At 47.0% G+C, this 18,498-nt stretch overlaps 1 protein-coding gene across 1 annotated transcript; it reads left to right on the plus strand.

The window, feature by feature from the left end:
• Window positions 1-835: 835 nt before the first annotated feature.
• Window positions 836-17,981, plus strand: MAP6D1 (MAP6 domain containing 1). The gene is made up of 3 exons (XM_067301485.1): window positions 836-1,368; window positions 14,296-14,413; window positions 17,393-17,981. The coding sequence occupies exons 1-3, from the start codon at window positions 836-838 to the stop codon at window positions 17,468-17,470; spliced, it is 729 nt and encodes a 242-aa protein (XP_067157586.1). The 3' UTR covers window positions 17,471-17,981.
• Window positions 17,982-18,498: the final 517 nt, after the last annotated feature.

The raw sequence follows: 18,498 nt of genomic DNA on the forward strand, positions 1-18,498 counted from the left end.
AACCTCAATGTGCAAAGAAAAGATGCAGTTTACAGTCTTTAGCAGACAGTAAATTATAGTCATTGTATTAAATAGGTGCTTTGATTTTTCTAAGTTAGTAGTACAAAAAAGCATATTAAACTGTTTATGTAAATAGGGATTTTTTTTTTTTAGTATATTATTGTGTTCAGCTATCAGAAACTCGACATTAACAACACAAAGCTTCTATGGCTTGTCCAGATCACTTACTTTATATACATCATCTTTTGTACACCAGTGCTGTCTCTCTCTGATCACAGATGATTACAGCCAATTTTAAATTATCATTAAGCAACACTGCCCAGCTAGAAAACAGCACTATTCCTTGCTCAGCCAGTGCCTGTGACCGGTTATTCCACTGAGCTTTCTGGGAGCAGAAAGAGGATCCTAATGCGTTAAAAAGCAACACTCGGACCGGCAGGCGCGTTAAGAGGGGCGCCGGCCACTTCCAGCGGGTCTCGCCAGCGCCGCGCAGGCGGCGGAGGGGGCTCGGCGGGACGCAGCCACCGCAGCAGCGCCCGGGAGCGGCGGCAAGGCGCGGGGGAGGCGGGGAGCCGCGCGCGTAGGGGGTCGGTGGCTTCCTTCTGCATCACCGCCAGCTCTCGCTGGCACTCGCGGCTGCACTGAGCTCCTTCTGGCAGCCCGGGATCACGTGTGCCGGCTGTAACCCGGAGAGGGGGTGTCATTAATGGGGGCCGGGGGTGGCGAGAGGAGGGGCCCGTGTCAGCGAGGGCCAGCGCTCAGGCAGGGCGCGCGTCCGGCCGCTGCCGCATCGCCGGGGCGTGCGTGAGCGAGCGGCTCGGCTCCGCCGCGTGCCATGGCCTGGCCCTGCATCAGCCGGGTGTGCTGCCTGGCTCGCTTCTGGAACCAGCTGGACAAGTCCGACCTCTCCGTGCCGCTCACCATCCACAACTACTCGGATATAGAGGAGCAGGAGGACGGGGGGGGCCCCCCGCGCGGCACCACAGGTGGGGGCCACCCGCGGGGCGGCAGCCAGCTGCCCGCGGCCGCCTCCCACGCGCCCGACTCCCTGGCCCTCAAGAGGTCGGGCAGAGGGGGCGGCCACAGGAAGGGCCCGGCCGGCGCTGCCTGCGCTCCCGCCGGCGAGCCCTTCGCGGCCGAGACCCAGTACCGGCAGGACTTCCGAGCCTGGCCGGTTCAGAAGAGGGATGCTTTCCCCTGGACCGGCGCGAGCGGCGACTGCAGGAGGAACGGGGCCCCCGCCGCCTCCCAGCCGGCCCTGGGCAGCTCCGTGTACGTCCTGCCCGCCGGCGAGGCGAACAGCTACACCGGCTTCAAGCAGCTCTGGCCCCGCTCGCAGGCGGACAGCGGCCACACCACCTCGTACAGGTAACCCGCGCTCCCCGGGCCGCGCTGCCCGCCCGCCCGCCCGCCGGCGGGGGCTTCTCCTCCGGCCTCCCCCCGGCCACGCTGCCCGGCAGCAGCGCGGCTTCCCGGGCCGCAGCTCCAGCCGGCGCTAGGGATGCTCGGGCTGCGGGGACAGGCAAGCCACCGCAAAGAGGGAAACACGCCGTAAACAAGGGGGGGGGGGGGGACAGGGAAGGCTGGTGATCAGGGCATTGGACTAAACCTGTCTGCCTCCACAGCTGCATTTGCTTTTCAAAGCACGGTCGTTAAAAATGACATTTCTTACCCCGACATCTGATCTCCAGCAGCTTTCCCCCAGCTCAGGGGAACACCATTTCTGCCTTTGCAGCATAGCATATCTAGAGTACACGTAGCATTTGCCAAAACCGCAGGTTGAGCCTTCATGTATTTTCTAGCTTTTGACATAGTTAAAAGAGAGGCTAAGGGAGTAAGCCCTTACGGCAGGACCCGTGCTGCCATCCATAGCACAGCAATGTTTCAAGTACCGCTTTGGGAAGACACAACACTTTTTACAGCCAGCTGTACTCATCAAAAGTTGCACTGAACTATATTCCCCAAATTTGTCAATGCCATAATTGTATTATTTTAAACACCTGGAATGCCAAATTATGTCTCAAAGCTCAGTCAGACATGAAGACACCTGGGACATACTCCAAAGAGATGCAGTCTAAACTGGTAATGACAGCAACATGTAGGGGAAAAATTAAGCATCACAAACCACCTTTCCTAAAGGGCTTTTAAAAATGGTTGAATGATTTTTTTTGTTATCGATGCCTTCCTTTCTGTCTGATCACTATGACTGATTACAGGCACTTATTTTCTGGAATAAGCAATAAGGCTGGATGCATCCAAATTCAGCCCTGATTTTCATTGATTCTCATTCATATCCACCCCGGGGAGAAAGTGGATTCGAGCTGCTATATGGTCAATACTAAATATTGCTTCAGTTTCACATTGCTACATGCTCCCTAATAACAATGTTCAGCTGATGATAATATGCCTATTAAGTATATTGACAGAGTAATTAATCTTATTCTAACAGAATCCCAAGTATTTAGACCCTAATGATCTATTATGTACCTAGGACACATTTCCCTTTGTAACTGCAATGCATTAGATTATTTATCAAAGAGCTTTTAAGAGAAAAACACTGGGGCCCTGGAAAGGGTTATAATCCTGCATGCGAGCACATACTGCTTATGCTACTCCTCCTTACACAGGCAGCAACCCTGCTACAAATGCAGCTACATATCGTCTATGGAAGTGGTAGCTGTGCAGTATTTGAATCTATGCACTATTTTATTCTTTGACGCATCTTACAGAACAGTCATCTACCAAGTGATGACTACTGTTGAAGAAAAGCACTTCAAGTTTTGAAGCAGCACAGGAAGTACTTCAGAAGAGAGACCTGTCTAAAACAGCATTAGCAAGGTTGATTTTTTGGAAACACATCCATCTTCAAACTGTCGTTTAAACCTCCCCCTGCTTCTTCAGTCCAACCCCAAGCCAAGGGCACATTAAACATTCATTAGAATCACAGCTTCTGTCAGGGAAGAGTCACTTTTCACACCTCCCTTCCCTCCGACTAGTCTATTCTTGCACAGGGCTCACAACCACTCCAATAAAAGCGCAACAGTTTCACAGATGAAGCACGTGGTGAGGGTGAGATACCAGCCAGCAAATCAAAACAAAAATTTCAGGAAAAATAAGAAGCCGGGTTGTCCAAGAACTCATCATAGCTAATGTGAGGGAACGCTGCGCACTGAAGGCAGAAGCATGGGCAAGGCCAGCTACACCAACATAAGCTTCTCACATCACACATTTAAACTGTTGCAAGGTTATACACTAGAACTAATGTAGGCAGGCATACCTAAAACACTAACTAGAGCATTAGTCTAACAGTTTAGGCCTACGCAACTGAAACCACCTTTGTCTCACTCCAGTAAATCCCACAGTTTCTTTGAATTATCATCTAGCACAACATTTTCCATTTGTTCGGTTTAAGAAATCCCCATACCGCTGAAAACAGCTGAATGCATTCTAGGCTGTCACAGGAGTCGCAACAAGCAGCAGAAGCAACATCCACAATAGCTTCCCAGGACAGCAAAAAGTCTGCTTTGATATATATTGGTTGCTTTTTCCTTTATTTAAGCAAGACTAAACAGGATTGAAGCGGCTAGTACTTGGCAGGGTTACTCATTTACAGTTACACTTGGGGTGCTGAGCTTTTATTTGGTAATTTAAACCGTGCTTAAGCCACAGAAACATCCTATTAGTGCTGGAAAAGCTCCTCATTTAAGGCAGGGAAAAGGGGAGCCAAAACACAGCCACCTTTTACAAGTCACAGACCAACAGCAAGGACATTTTCACTAGTGATACCACATTGCAGTCCTCCCTCCCTCCCTTGTACCTTACTGTGCTTTGAAGACAGCATCCCAGTCTGTAAACATCTGCTTCATCTTCAGGCAATAGCTGAACAGCAGCACTAGGTGTTCTTCATCTTCCTCTCTGATGAAAGCCAGAAAGATGCTCCTTGCTCTTTAGCAGGGTCCTTAACAGCCATGCATAGTCACCACCTTCACTAACCTCCAGCAGTAGAAGTCTACCCTGCTTCTTGTAGGCACTAGTCAGGGAAAAGCTGGCCCACCTGGCCCTGCTGGTGGGTAAGGCAGCCACTGAGGAAGTAAAAAAGACAAATCGGCTGTAGTGCAGGTAAAGCAAAGGCATGTCTTCTGTTAGAGGGGAGGGCTGGCAGGTGTGGGCTTCACTTGCTGGGGTTTGGCCTGAGAGGGGGCCTCTCAGGGAAAAGGAGGATGTGCTGGAGACCAGTGGTGGTAAGGCAGCTCACTAGAGGAGCTTAGGTATGGAAAACACACTGGTTCTTGGTCTGGCCCTCTTGTTTCCTTTCTGGGGGGACCTTTGGGTAGGTTCCACCTCTTTGGGTGTTACAAGGGTTAGAGACCCTGCACTGCACTGAGCAGGCAGGACAGCCCTGAGGGCAGGGCCCCTTTGCAGGGGGCTCGGCTGCCTCTGCTCTCACAAGCAGCAGCTGTTTGACTCGTGTGCACTGTAATTGCTGTAGCAGGGCTCTGCACCAGCCCAGGTCGAGCAGGCAGCACGAGGCTCCCGCTAGTACAATCAGCTGCTGTAGCGAGCACAATGCCAGTCAGTTGCCTGCAACTGTATTTTATGACTCTGTCAGGTCTCAGTAGCTATCTGGGCTTGCTTAATGTTAAAGAGACAAGATCTAAATGGACAGAAAGGTTGATTCCAAGAGGACAGTGCAGAAAAGTTGGCCTTGTGACACAGTCTATTCTAAGCTTTCAATGGTACTGGTGGTTTTTGGCTTAATTTTGTAAGCATTGTTTTTTTCAAAGATTCAGGGATTTTTGACTGCATGTTTCAACAACACCCCACTGCGCATTTGTTCTTGTGGGGCCTCTAAGAGTAGCAGTGAGTCCTCTGTAATATTGAGCCTAGTTTGGTGTATTTTTTGCACATCAGTGTAATGTTCCTGTGAGACTTCATTCTGCAAGTTCCTCCTCCATCCTTCTCCCTACATTTCTTTAAGCTTTTTTAAGCACAGAAAGAAATTCAGCTGCATGCAAAGCAGGCTGTATTCTTTCCCACACATGGTGCAGCCAGCCTGACCTGGCCTTTAGCAGAACAGAACAAACAGGATCAGTGACCAAGACAAAAAGACCAACCCTGTTCATAGTGACTTCAGTGGGAGTCTTGCTAGGGCCAAAAGAAAGATAAAGGTGGAAGGAGTATCAAAAGGATGTCTGTTCTCCACCTTGCTTTGTGAAAATGAAGATGTTTTTAATCATGAAATAACTTTGTATCAACCGTGGAAAGACAGCATGGCATCCTGCTCTCCAAAATGTTGCCCTGTGTTATCAAATGTTTTCCTGGATTTCAGGTGGAGTTCTGCTAGACTCTGAATGAAGTCAAAGGCTAATTGGTCTACACGGGGGAAGTTCAGCCACACAGACCAAGTCAGATCAATATAAGCTTCACATAAAAGGCAAAAATGGGATGTGCTCCTATTGTGAAAAGATCCCAGGGACTGCTGCAGAGTGTTGAAGTAGATTACACCTCACTGATGCAGAAAGACAACAGGGAGCTCAGAGCAACCCTGTCTGCCCTCCCTGAAGGTTTCACCCTTTAGGGTCATGGAAGTGGCTTTTCCCTTTCAGCAGCAAGTCACAAGTACTATGTACTTCTGAGACAGTAGAGATTTGCACACAGTCAGTTGTAGTACTAGGTTTGAATGCATTTAGCAGGTGTTTTAGGGAAAAAAAAAAAAAAGTGGCTTCCTGGCTGCTTACCTCCCCCTTCTATGGTGGATGAGAGAAGTTGGTGCTCTCAGCAGCCATCTGCCAGCTGTCCCCTCGTGCCTGTTCGGTGGGAGTCACGTTCTTGTTTTGTTAGAAGGCGATGAGGATGGGGCCACTGTCCCTCTGCCAGGGCTGGCCTAGCGGAGAGGAGAGCCCTGTTCAAGGCTCAGTTGTGCTTCAAGTCACTTCTTCAGACCTCAGTTTCTCCTTCTGTAAAAGGCAAATAGAGAACCTGCCAGCTCTTGGAGCACACTTCAAGTGTGCAAGTGAAAAATGCTGTATCAGAGCTGTGTTTGTTTTGCCTCTTCTTCTCTTACCCCTTGTCTCTTTGGGAACCAGCACTCGGGGAAGGGGGAGGATGGCTAAGAATTTCTTGACGTATGCACAGTGCCAGTGCCAAGTAGGGCCTAATCTCTGTGGCTGGTGTTTCTGCAATGTGAGCGCTTTGAGCAGGTGTTCAAATGCACCTGGCTTGTGCTAGCAGTGCCGGGGGTGTGGAGGCACAGCGTGAAGGCACAGCAGGTGAGCAGACCAAATTGGGGGTGCTGATCAGCAGCGTTTCTTGCTCACAGAGTACAGCCACACAACTGGCCTTCTTCAATTTTGTTTTGTTGCTTTCACAGAAAGAAAATGATATGGAAAGAGCTAGTGTCATTTAAGGGTTAAGCGCCTGATGTGCTACTGCTAATGTCACTGCTAGAGATGCTAAGATTGGCAGGCTTGAAGATCCCCAGTGAGCTGAAAACCCACCTTCCTGTGTGAGTATTCAGCATGCTCCGTGGCACTATGCTCGCAGAGAGGTCCTCCCCACCAAACAAGGTATCACAGAATGCGGGGGAATGACATCCCCCTCCCCTCCATAACTATGGATGCAGTCACAGAGCATATTGCTTTGCTGTCTGTACTATTTACCTACCTTCAAACACTGCTTCTGCAGAAGGGCAAAGGGAATTGGGGTGACCAGTTCACACTGAAGAGCATCTTATTTCAGCTGTGCAGAAGAAAAAAAAGTCCCTACACATGTTCAGCACAGTATGGGATTAGGGCACATACCTGAGCTGGCAGGGTTAAGAACACTGTGAGGAGCTCCACCCTTGATCCAGCAAGATATTTAAACACATGCTTAACCTTAATAATGGAAGTAAAGCTTTTATAATCAAGACTTAAAGTTATCTTTACATACTTAAGTATCTTGCTGCTTGGGGAAATTAATACTGAAGCCCCGGTCTTTTATGGTATTTAAGATGTAAGCTTGCTTGGGGCAGGCATTCTGGGATTGATCTAGAGAGACTTCCCACAACCATAGCCTGGCTGGGGAAGGGGGGGGTTGGGGAGAGGAACAGAGGGTTGGGAGGAGAAAATATGGGCAGTTGGGTTGTTGCTGCTTCTCTCCTGTGAGATATGAGCAGCTCCAAGTACTGTTTGACCTTGCTACATGAGACAGGAAGAAGCTAGATTTGTTCTGTGTGGTCTTGAAAATCTCCAGTGGAAAAGACTCACTCTGGGAGCCATAACTGTCAAATGATCTTTAGACATTACACTTCATTCACTTTTCTTCTGCTTTCCTCCTCTATAATACCTATTTGCTGGTCTTTCTACCCTTCAACTCTTTCCTCTATCCCTCTACCTTTTCTTCCACCACCCCCACTTCTTTTCCCCCAGTCCTGTCTTTATGCTGAACAGACATACACTATGGTCTGCTGGCTGGAGAGAAGAATGGGCACAATCTGCTCATGTATCCAAGACTTGGAAGGGCCTCCAGCATACCATCTCTATCTGATGTGGCTCAGAGAAGGAGCAGTTCAATTGCTCCATCACCCAGGAGTGCTTCTGACTTTGTCCCGTAAAGCTCTCACTGCTGCATCCATGACTCATGCTTTTTGCCATCTCCAGTTGGCTAGGAGTTGCCCTGATCTAGGTAGGCCTTTGCTGTACCTCCTCTGTACTCCAGCAGTGTGATACATCTAGGCAGGCAGCCATCAGCCCTTGGGAAAACTTCAGCTAGCAGAAACACTGCAGCGCACATGCTCACCAGAACAGGCTGCCTCTCTTCTGCTCTTCACCCTGGCCTCTCATAGGATTTCCAATCAAGTCAAGATCTCTTTGCATTTTGAGATCTTCAGTGGCACAGACTCAGCATATCATCTGAAACAGCATCGCTGGCCTCTCAGCTGTGCTTTGGCAAAACAAAACTGTCTCTACTGAAAGGGTAATGGCACATCTGTGCCAGGAGCCTGGTTGAGCAGCTGCAAGGAGTTTCCTCAGAGTGCTATTTCAGACCCCCCCACCTTCTGCTCTGAAGCCCAAGCACACCACTTCACTCTGCCTTCTCCGATGGAAGTCGATAGTGTGTACTTTAAAAAGAAAATCTTAGCAATAGAAACTGCTATACTGTGCACACAACTTTCCCTCTGAAGAGGGAATGTGACAAATGTTAGTTACACCTATTAATTCTCACTGGAGTGCCCAGGTATTACAATGAAGATGGCAGTAGAAGAATAAATGCAGACTAGCTCAGGCAGTGTAACTCTGAGTGTTGTATTCAGCTACACAGAATGAGTTTTCCGTATTTCTTAAATGAGAAAGGGAAATTTAATGCAGTGACACAGAATGCCACCAATAATTAATCATGCAAAGCAACCCATGACATAAAAATTAGGTACTAAAATGCCAACTGTGAGTGGCATTGGTGGTGCACTACAGGTCAAAGGAATTCTACAAATGCTGAAGGTAAATCTGTCTGGAAATGCCAGCCCTCAACACTGCAAACAACACATCTGGTATTCAGTTTCCATCCCTTACCTCTGCCTCCCCACCCATAGCATGGTGACATTAAAAATGCTCTCCATCTTAGTGAAATTGAAAAGATTTCACAGGCAGCTTTCTCTGCAAAGCCAGAAAACCCTTGGGAAGCACACCAAACACCTGAGCAGCTGTGGAGCCCTGAGCACCTAGCAACGTGGATTACAGCAGGCAGCAAGCAAAAATGCCGCTCTGCATGTTGAAGGAACCGAAAGACCAACTATGTTTCTTACAGGTGAACCTATCATTTCCAAAGCATGTCCCGCAATCTGACAGGCTGCCTAGTCTGGAAGAATCGCTGTGCCAGCTGGCTGAATGGCCCTCTCACCTACCTAGTTCCCATGCTCCTGACTTGGGGCAGGCAGGAAGGCACAGGGCTCTATGGCACAGCAGTCTTTGGTCTGAGGGAGCCAAATACTAGGCCAGACAGCGGGGGTGAGGGAGGTATTGGGTTACCATCGCTGCTCTGCCACATCCGCCCTCCATCTGGTCTCAGATGGGTCTGAAACCAGCGCGTGGTTCCGCATCTCTGGTGTGGCCCAGCCTGGATTGGGCAGGTTGGGCTACCAAGGACTGACTGATGGAGGATGAGGCTTGCAGAGGGGGTATGGTGGCAGGCAGGAGACAGAGCTCTCCCAGGTCCAACCATGCTAGTTAGCAATGATGTATCCTTCCATGTGCCTTTGCAACAGGGATCTTCTCTACCAGCAGAAGCTGCTGCTTTTGTCTACAAACTCCCCTGAAATGGTGCAACAAAGGCCCACAGTGGTGATCTACTGCTGGAAGGATGGATTAGGATCCGATCAGAGAGCCAAAGTCAGGCCAGTACAAGTTTCCAGGTGGTTTAAATCCTCACAGCATGGACAAACGGCACATCAGAGCAGCCTCTCAATGCAAGGGAAAAGAATCAGCATATTTAAAAGCAACCTTTCTACCTCATTTATGAAAAAGGCTGCCCAACAGACCTAAGAGCACAGGTGGCCCTGCTCACCCAAAAGGTGGAAACGGCACACAACTACTATTTAATTTAAACAGCTCTCTTCAAAGTTAGGCTCTGTATTAACCCTCTGGAAATAATAACAGCCCAGTGACTTTTGTTGTTGTTGTTTACAGTATGCACATCAACTCTACTGCCACTTGCTTGGTTTCCAGTTACCACTGTGGGGTTAAACTGTCCCAGCAGGCCATAAGCCTTTCAGCTCTCCAGAGTGCATTTATTCATACCTTCCCTCGCAGACAGCTCACATCCTGACACATTATAAGAGAAGAAATTCCTTTCCCCAGGTTCTATTAACCAATTATGAGAAAGAGCAATGACTGACAAATCAGTGATTTATGTGATCAAAGCAGTTCCACAGAAAACTTAGGCAGCCATCTGCCAATAGCTTCTTAGTATTGATTCGGTAGCAAGTCAGAGGTGAAGAAGCATTACGACCTCTGAGCAGCCTTTTTGATCCCTACTATTTAAAGCTTTCCTACAACTCAGGAGTCCTTTTTTTTTCTTTCGCAACTCCACTGCTTTAGTAAGACTTGTAAGTACCACTGGGTCATTTCTACTCACAGAGATCAAAAGGCTCACCTATAGGTTATAACAACAGAGAATAAAATAAAAACTAAAGAGAGCTTGGATACTGAGTTACAGTCTTGGAGGCTGTTCCCCCCTCCACTTCGGGCAGACACAGAGATGCCTGCTTTCTAACAACTGGCTCCACGCAGCCCGCAGTACTGCGGAAAGGCCAGTATCTGTTTCAACGTTCACAGCGTGGCCAGGGCACGGCTCTGGAGCTCGCTCGCACAAGCAATCCCCACGCAGCCTTGGTCTGATGGAGGACTGGCTTGTGCACATCCCTGGGGGTGGGACCAAGGGGACCAGCTGGGGCCCCTCGACCCTCATGCGGCAAAGGTGAGTCCCGGGACACCTCCAGTCCTGCCTGCGGGGGACTGCACCTTCCACCCCAAAACACTCCTGCACACCCAGCGTATGTGACTTGCAGGGGCAGGCTGGTAGGTCAGCGCAGAACAAGGGGTTTCATGTGGTACTGTGTGACCCTTTCACAGCTGGGGCGGCAAAAGAGCTGCCGTCCCACTGCTGCTCTAAGCTAGCGCCCCTTAAACCTGACAACTGCTGCTATTTAGGGAGGAGGCGAGGAGGAAGAGGTACAGCGGGAGGAGGAAGATGACTGTCTCCAGCAGCAATGGTCACTCTCTTGTGTCCATCTCCAGCAGCAGCTGAAGCAGGGAGTCAAACTGCTTAGTGCTCTCCCCCTCTCCATCCCAGTTTTGTAATTTCCTCTCTGTGTTGTTCTTCAGGAGTTAACTCTGTTACTGGTGTGGTCTTGGACAAGACACCATTTGTGGTGGCAAAAGCGGGAAAGGGAGGAAGAGGCAACATGCAGTTGAGCTGGTTCTAACACTGGCTTTCTCAAACACTGCACCAGGAAGCACAACCAGGGAAACATGTCACTAAATCTTGGCAGAGCCTTAAATTGACTGAGTAACGTTAGAAATGAGATTATTCCTCTTCCCCTAGCTCCAAGTAGGCTGAATGCTCAGATGCATTTTGATTCCATTTGTTACTCTATGACTAGTTTCTTGTCAAGTTAGCGAACCAGCATTTGGGTTCTCACTCCTTTTGACTCTTGGCTATGCAGCTGCAGATGAATATTTGCATCCTGCAAGCTGAAAGGCAGAGCTGTTAGCTGTACCTTCTGAACCAAATGTTGTCTAGGATCATTTTCATTTCATGTCTTTTTTTTTTTTTTTTTTAATCCCCCAGCTCCCAGGAGGAGCAATTCATCCCCGTTTCACCCAGCCCTCCCCTCTGTCTGAGGGTTCTGAGTTTCTACGGGGGAAATCTGGGGTCCAGATAAGAAAGGCTGCTGTGAATCTCAGCCATGACTGTATTTGCCCCCACTTTGCTGTTTCTATGGGTGAAGGCACAGCATTTCCCCATTGAGTACAGGTGTTTCAAATAGTTTTGGCTTTCCAGGCTGAGAGGAAAACAATTTGGCTTCCAGGCAAAATGAGAGTCCTATGATCCAAAAGGCCAGCGTTTGGGGGCCTGCCAAATCAGCAAATGATCTGTTACAAAGCAACGAGACAGAGCTGGTTGTGGAGACAGGCAGCAGAGCCATTCATTGAAAGACTGGGGACACACTCCATTTCAGTGTAAGACAGCAGGGAGACCAGCTGTCACAAGGATAAATAGTTAAGAATCAATACCATCACTATCCTTAAGGCAAGCCAGCTTTATGTGGAACAGCAGGTTCAAGTGCCTGGAAACTGCTGGGATGTAAATAATGGCTTTGTACCATTTTGCTGGTGTTTTGCCCAGTAGCTGGGTGTCCTCCCTCTGGCTGCAGAGCAGAGCAGAGCTCAAATTTAACTAAGCATTCACACACATCTGGGATTCCCCACTGCAAGGTTGCCTTCTTGGGACTCTGCTTGCCTAACGTTGCCTTTCTGCAAGGCACTTCTGTACCTCAGGTGCTACAGCAGCAGTAACAGAACCACCAGCCATCAGGAGAGCCAGGCAGGCACTCACCTGCTGCTTGAGCAAGTCTGCAAAGCAAGACGCAGAGAAGGTGAAAGGCAGCAGCTCAGAACAGCAAGAGCAAACCAATTACGGACAAAATTTGCAGTACACATGGACAGCCCTGATGGGGGTCTGCCTTTGCTTTTTTGCAGGAAGCTCTGTTATTGAGCAACATCCATTACTAATCCTGAGTGGATTTAAGAACTTACTTTGCCACCACTCCAGCTGACAAACTGCTATCGAGTCTTGGCTGTGGGCTCCTGCACTGGCACTCATCCGCCCTAACAGGAGGGCGGTGTGGGCAGCTAATTCAGTAAAGAAACAATCACTTTTTTAAAATTAATTTTTTGCTAGTTTGCTGGTTTCTCACTGCATTAGACACATTCCAGGGCTGTACCCTGCATCTACAAATCAAACAAGGAAAAAGGTAGCATTTTAAGGCTGAATCTACGTTTAGAAATCAAGCATAATTCATAATGCAGTGGATATTTTAACAATATATGAAAAGGATCAAGATTAAACCACACACTCTAAAAAAAAATATTCCACACTTACATACTTTAACTAGTAAGATTTTTAAAGAGGAGTTTTCAGCTACTATCAAAATAGTAAATAATATTTGGAAAAAATGAAAATTAGAAAAGCTGTGATCAAAGCTAAGATCAGCACATTAAAACAGCCTATTTCCCTAGCTTGAACATGGCTCATGACTCAGTCTTAGCCTTTGATCTTGTCTATAATGAACTAGTAAAGTGGAGTTACTATTTTAAGTATGCCAAGTGTAAACATAAAGTTTACTAGATACTAGCCACTAAACACCTCCTATAGAGGCTTCTAGCATGCAAAAAAACCCTGGACAAATTACTTTACCTCTTTAACTAAGAGTGAGATGTTTCTCATATGACATGCTTATGGATTCAGTGCATACACTTAAAGAAGCTACCATTCCCTTCAGTCCCTGCCTACATGTGCAAACTTTCTGCTCTTCAAAACAGGTTATACCATCATTGAAGGCGGTCAGCACAAACTCAGTGAGTTCTCTTAACAACATAAAGGAATGAGGGGGGTCTTCCACTCTCAGCTGTGTGGTGAGCACTAGTGGCTTAAACCATGCTAACATGATTGTTCCAAAATATTCAGCCAAGTTGCAGGAGTTAACTGCGGAGAAGTTAACGTGCTGTAAAGTCACAGCTTGGCTAACCTTCTTGCATAGACCAGCCTTTTGCTAGAGAAGCCGCCTGAACTGGTTCCCAGCGACACACACATAAACAGAGCAGACTTCTGTCGTCTCCTGAATGAGCAAACAAGCCAGCCCAGCTGGCTACCACTACAGCACCCAGAGAGTCCTATTTAGGAGGGCAGTGGTGTGGCCTATCTGTGACAAAAGGGACAGACAAGCAGAGTGAAGGCTGCAGAAGGACACCAACAGCCTAGCTAAGCCACACGCTGGCATGCTGCTTTTCAGCGCTCTTGAAACATGTGCCTCTTTCTAAATGGGAAGTCTCTGCACCCATTTCTCCAGACATCACTACTCCAAAAGTAACAGTCACCCAAGCACCTTCTTCCCAGACATTAACATTATCATGCAAAGCAAAAGCACTTGTCCCCGTGTGAAGGAATATAACAGTTGAAGCATCTGCCAGCTGAGATAGGGTCTCCCTTCTGATGCATTTCTGACCAAGTTGTCACAAAAGCATAAAACATCACATATTGGCAAATGTGCCTGCTGCCAAAAGAGCTAAAGCCAAGTGAAAAAACAGCAGCAGTTGGCCTCCCTCCATGTGAGTGAAGACTAGAGGCCCAGAGCCCCAAATCAAGATGCTTTAGACCATAAGTGGCCAGTGAGTCAATAAAACCTATGAAGCAAATAGTTACCCTGCCTTTTTTATCCAGGAGAAAATTACCAATCACCTCCAAGGGAGAACATGTAAGTGCCAGAAAGAGAAGCAGAAGAGTTATGCCATGGCAGCCAGTTAGCCAGTCCATGACCTGTTGCGTCTTTCACAGAGTCTGGGCTTTCAAAGAGAAGCAGGTCCCTAGGCTCATTTCCTCTTTTATTCCAAAACAGTTAGCCTTAGAGGAGTTCAATATCGTGAACTGATTCTATCTAGTTTTGCCTTTTGGATTTGCCCCCATTCTGAGCAGAAACACCATTTCCCTGGTAGTATATTGCATATTATGGCTTCTTTTGTCTTGACAATCTTGTTTCAGGCAAGAGTATCGCCCATGGACTGGAGCAAAACCATCCAAACCTATAAAGACAAAGCAAGGCTTCATTATCCCAGAAGAACATTTTGTTCAAGAGACAAGCTACAAGGCAGATTTTAAGGTAATTAACACTTTTTAAAATCTCAGTGTCCGTGTGGGTAAAGCCCAAAGCATGCATTAGCAACTCCTCATTTGTTAACCAGCGTGGCATGCGCAGAATAAAGCCATGTTCTCATTGACCGCTCTTTCCTCACTGTCTATTAGGTAATGTGGCCATCCCTTGCTTTCAGAGAGACATGCTAGAGAATGTTTTATCGTAACTTAACATAATTCAACCCTGAGACCAAGATTTTAAACTGCATGAAAGTCGGGCAGTTCAAGATTTGCGATTCCCACAATTGGATACCTTATGTACAAGGTGTGTGTCATTATATATCTTTGTATAAGGTCTATTTAACACCCTCTGTACATACTCAGAATGGTCAGTCTGTGTTACTTCTGTCTTCTGCTAAGTTTAGGGCTGTAGTGGGAGACTCAGACCTTCAAAGTTAATATTAGCCACCAACAAATGCTTGTATGGAAATGTTTGCATATTGTTGCCTAACAAACTCCACCCACCCAAACAGCAAAAAATTCCTATGCCATGTGAAGGGCTGAAGCTTCCACCTCTACCAACACCAAGCAGAATATGGTATAGTAAGTGTACGCAGGCCTATTAGACTCCCTTGGGATTTTCCTGTGAGTTTCTATGACCTTCTGTATCAGCATAAGAATGTTTTCTTGTTGGCCAAGCAAATCTAAGCATTACTGCAAAACCTATAAGAAAACATTCTCTCTTTACTCAGCGTTTTCCCTGACAGGGCCCCAAATACTCAGTGTCCCAGTAATGAAGGAAAGACTGCACACAGACAAGGCCTGGGTTTAGCAGCCTTTTGCATTAGGCCACTGAAGTGAACCATGCTTCATGACCAGCTGCAAAAGCTGATCACAGACTGCACTAACTGATTTGGAAAGCAGAGACGTGGCCAGGGCAGAATCCCCCAGCCGCAGTCTGTGGTACCATTAGAGATAACAGCAGCTACTCCAGAGCCATTTGTAAAAAGTAAATCTTTGCCTTGGAGGAGATGAGGAAGAGATGTTTAGTCAGCAGACAGCCAAATGCCTCCTCCACAGAGGACTGCTGGCTCAGAGCTGTGACAAAGCATACAGTGGATGTATCCAACTCAACTAAATGTGGGACAATGGCCTAAGGCAAAGCAAGAGAGAATTTGCAAATCTTATCAAAACTGCCTCTTTGCTCTGAATAGACTGGGTTATTTTCTGAGGTGCAGCAACAAGGACAGAAGGGTTAGGACTCTGCAGGGGCAAAATACAGTGTCCAGGCTCAGACAGCCTGAGACCTGTGGACCTGCAGGAAGAGGGAGAAAGCAGAGAGACAGACGGCAAGATGGTAGTAATGGGACACTGCCAGTCAGACAGCACTGTCCTGCCAAGAAGTCCAGGGTAGAATGTAATGCCTCCAATTGGCCAAGATGTGTAGTGCTGTGGGAAAGATACACTCCCTTCTTATGCTTTCAATGTCGCAGACAGGATCCCAAGGAAAGGGTCCTAGATGAACCCATCAGAATCCCTATCGCAGTTCCTGAGGAAGTGAAAAAGAAAAATGGAATCCCAGAGACAAACACGTATCACTAAAGACACAGTACTGTAGACCATGTAAGCAAAGGCCCTAAGTGTCCCACCGAGGCCTTTCTAGCACAGTCAGCAAAGGAAAAGTGTAGTCTGGGATGGAGATGATGATGCTGGGGAATCACCAGTTCAAACAGAAGCAAGACTGTGAAGTACCTGGTTTACACATGGCCATCTGGATCTTCCCTCTTGCCTGAAGCTCATGGATTTGCTAGACACCTGAGAAGTCAGTTGCATGTTCTGTTCTGACAGCCTGCATGCAAGATTCAGAGTGCTGATTTTTCCCCAGCTACTGAGCACTACACAGGCTTTGTTTGTGATGCTACTCTTGTTCCTCAGTGTTTCAGATGCATCCCCAGAGGAGTGGAAAAAAACAAACAATGCAACAACAAAAACCAGATCAATAGCTATTTTCCTTTCTCCTAGACTGTCTTGTTCTGTGGTCTTGCTCTTCTTTCTCTACTCAGGCAGTGCCATCAAAATACTCAGCACGAAGCAAAGCTTACCACCATTTTATGTTTTATGGCCAGATTCATCCAGAGTCCTGTGCTGGATGCATAAATAACTATAGTTCCATTTCAAATCCTTTGGGCTTTTATCATTAGGGAAGAGACAAAGTGTCCAGGTATCCCTAACACTTCAGTACAATCACAACAGCTACATTTTGGGTAAAATTCTGTCTCCATAGATATTAGTGAGAATTTTGATCTCAGGTATCATGAAGTCACCTTTGTTCTCTCTCTCCCTTTTTTCCAGATCTGAGGAGTTTATATCCTTATCAGAGACATTTCAGTTTCACAATCTGGCATGGCCAGTACTCAATACTGTTCTCTTTCTCCTTTGGATACTCCAGGTCTCCCCATTTGCAATACACGTAGCATGCTTGTGGCTCCTTAAAGCATAAGATTGAAGCATTTTGACAGAATCTCAATGGCATTCTCCAAAAGGTTAAGGACTTTACACCAGACAAACATCACTGTGATCTCCTCTCGTTTTAATCCAGCATCAGGCCAGGGGTGAATTTGTCCTCATGTTTGTAGGGTACATGTCAGTGTGGATGTGTGAGGAGGTCAGCTGTTCATCTTCCTCAGGTTGGCTCATGGCCACCTCCTGCCAAGGACTGCCCAGCCATGGTTATCCTCCTGTCACAGCACACACCTTAAGGTCCAAGGGCCTGGTTCTAACAAAACCACTCCTCTGTGGCCAAGCATTATACATCTGCCCTTGAACCATCCTGAAAGCTTAGACCAGTCTCAGCTACGCCCAGCCAAGAGCTCACGCTTACCAGGTAATGGCATGTTACAGGGCAGAGCAGAGCAGATGCGCAGAATGGTCTAGACTCACTAAAATTCACACTAGAGTTGCACACAGTGTTGCACTAACATTTCTTTCCCCCTGCTCACCCCACTAGATTCCAGAAGCGAAGACCAAGTTCTCTCCCAACCCTTCTGCTGTTTTCCAGGCACCGTCGCGGATTCTCAACGTGTGAACCTGGACCTCATTCACATCCAGGCAGCTTCAACGTGGGCTGTTTGTTAAGATGTATCACTATGCAATTTTCATGAGGAGTGTTAAGATCAAAGAACCAACATTATCAAAAGCAGCTCCAGTGATTAATGATATGTACACACACTTTCTGTTAACACACAAATTGCAAAGCGCTTGATTCAGAACTGGCAAAACCCACTGCAAGGAATGACCTAGATTTTCATAGAAACAGGTTCATTACTATGCCAGCTGGCATCACATTAGGAGATTGACTTTGGGCAGCAAAGACTGGATTGCAGGCAACATCCCTATGCTTAACTACACAGGGTGGGAGAGAAAATACTCACAAATAGGATAGGTAATTAAAACCAAGAAGAGTCTTATTTAACAGCACCCTCTAAAGTAGGCCAGTGAAAGACAGGAAGTGTATGGCTGACTTCTGAGCTTCTTGGAAGTTTTTGGGGGGTTTTGAGATAGGAAGCTGGAAAGCTGAATATTTCTAAAACTGGAGAGTTGACAGAGAAGCAAGAGGGGACTGAACTTCTGAAGACAGCCCTGACAACAATGTACCAGCTTGGTTCAGAGAAAATAGCATGGATGGAGTCAGCTAGACACCTACCAGACTCCTCAGGAGCAGATCTAAAATATTTATGTAATTTGTACAGTTGTGCTTAGGGTGAGTGTAAATACTGTACATGGATTTTAGCTAAAGCAACTTATGATCCTTTAATGAAAAGGATATGCTTATACTTTTAATAAATGTTAACTCTTTGCATATGCAAGGTGGAAAATATATTGCCTTGAATTTCCTAAACTATTGCCTGTGTAATGGTAATGCTAATGCTAAGAACAACCAGAAGTGAATGCTGCTTAGAAACTTAAGTAGAATGTAAGACATCCTTTATTTCTAAGATAGATCATTTGAAGTGTCATTATTCTAAAGCTGATTTTTTTTAGATTGGTGTGGATTTAACTTTTGCTGAAGTACTTGTGTTTTAAGAAACCATTTTTTAGCCTTTGTTCATCCTG

Source organism: Apteryx mantelli, chromosome 9 (genome assembly GCF_036417845.1).
Source record: "Apteryx mantelli isolate bAptMan1 chromosome 9, bAptMan1.hap1, whole genome shotgun sequence".
Taxonomy (NCBI): domain Eukaryota; kingdom Metazoa; phylum Chordata; class Aves; order Apterygiformes; family Apterygidae; genus Apteryx; species Apteryx mantelli.

What these genes read in the sequence shown, in the direction of transcription:
- MAP6D1 (XM_067301485.1), top strand. Translation starts at nt 836, where the DNA reads ATGGCCTGGCCCTGCATCAGCCGGGTGTGCTGCCTGGCTCGCTTCTGG. An exon ending in GGCCACACCACCTCGTACAG is followed by an intron (nt 1,369 to 14,295) that starts GTAACCCGCGCT and finishes ATCTTGTTTCAG; the next exon opens with GCAAGAGTATCGCCCATGGA. An exon ending in GCTACAAGGCAGATTTTAAG is followed by an intron (nt 14,414 to 17,392) that starts GTAATTAACACT and finishes TCACCCCACTAG; the next exon opens with ATTCCAGAAGCGAAGACCAA.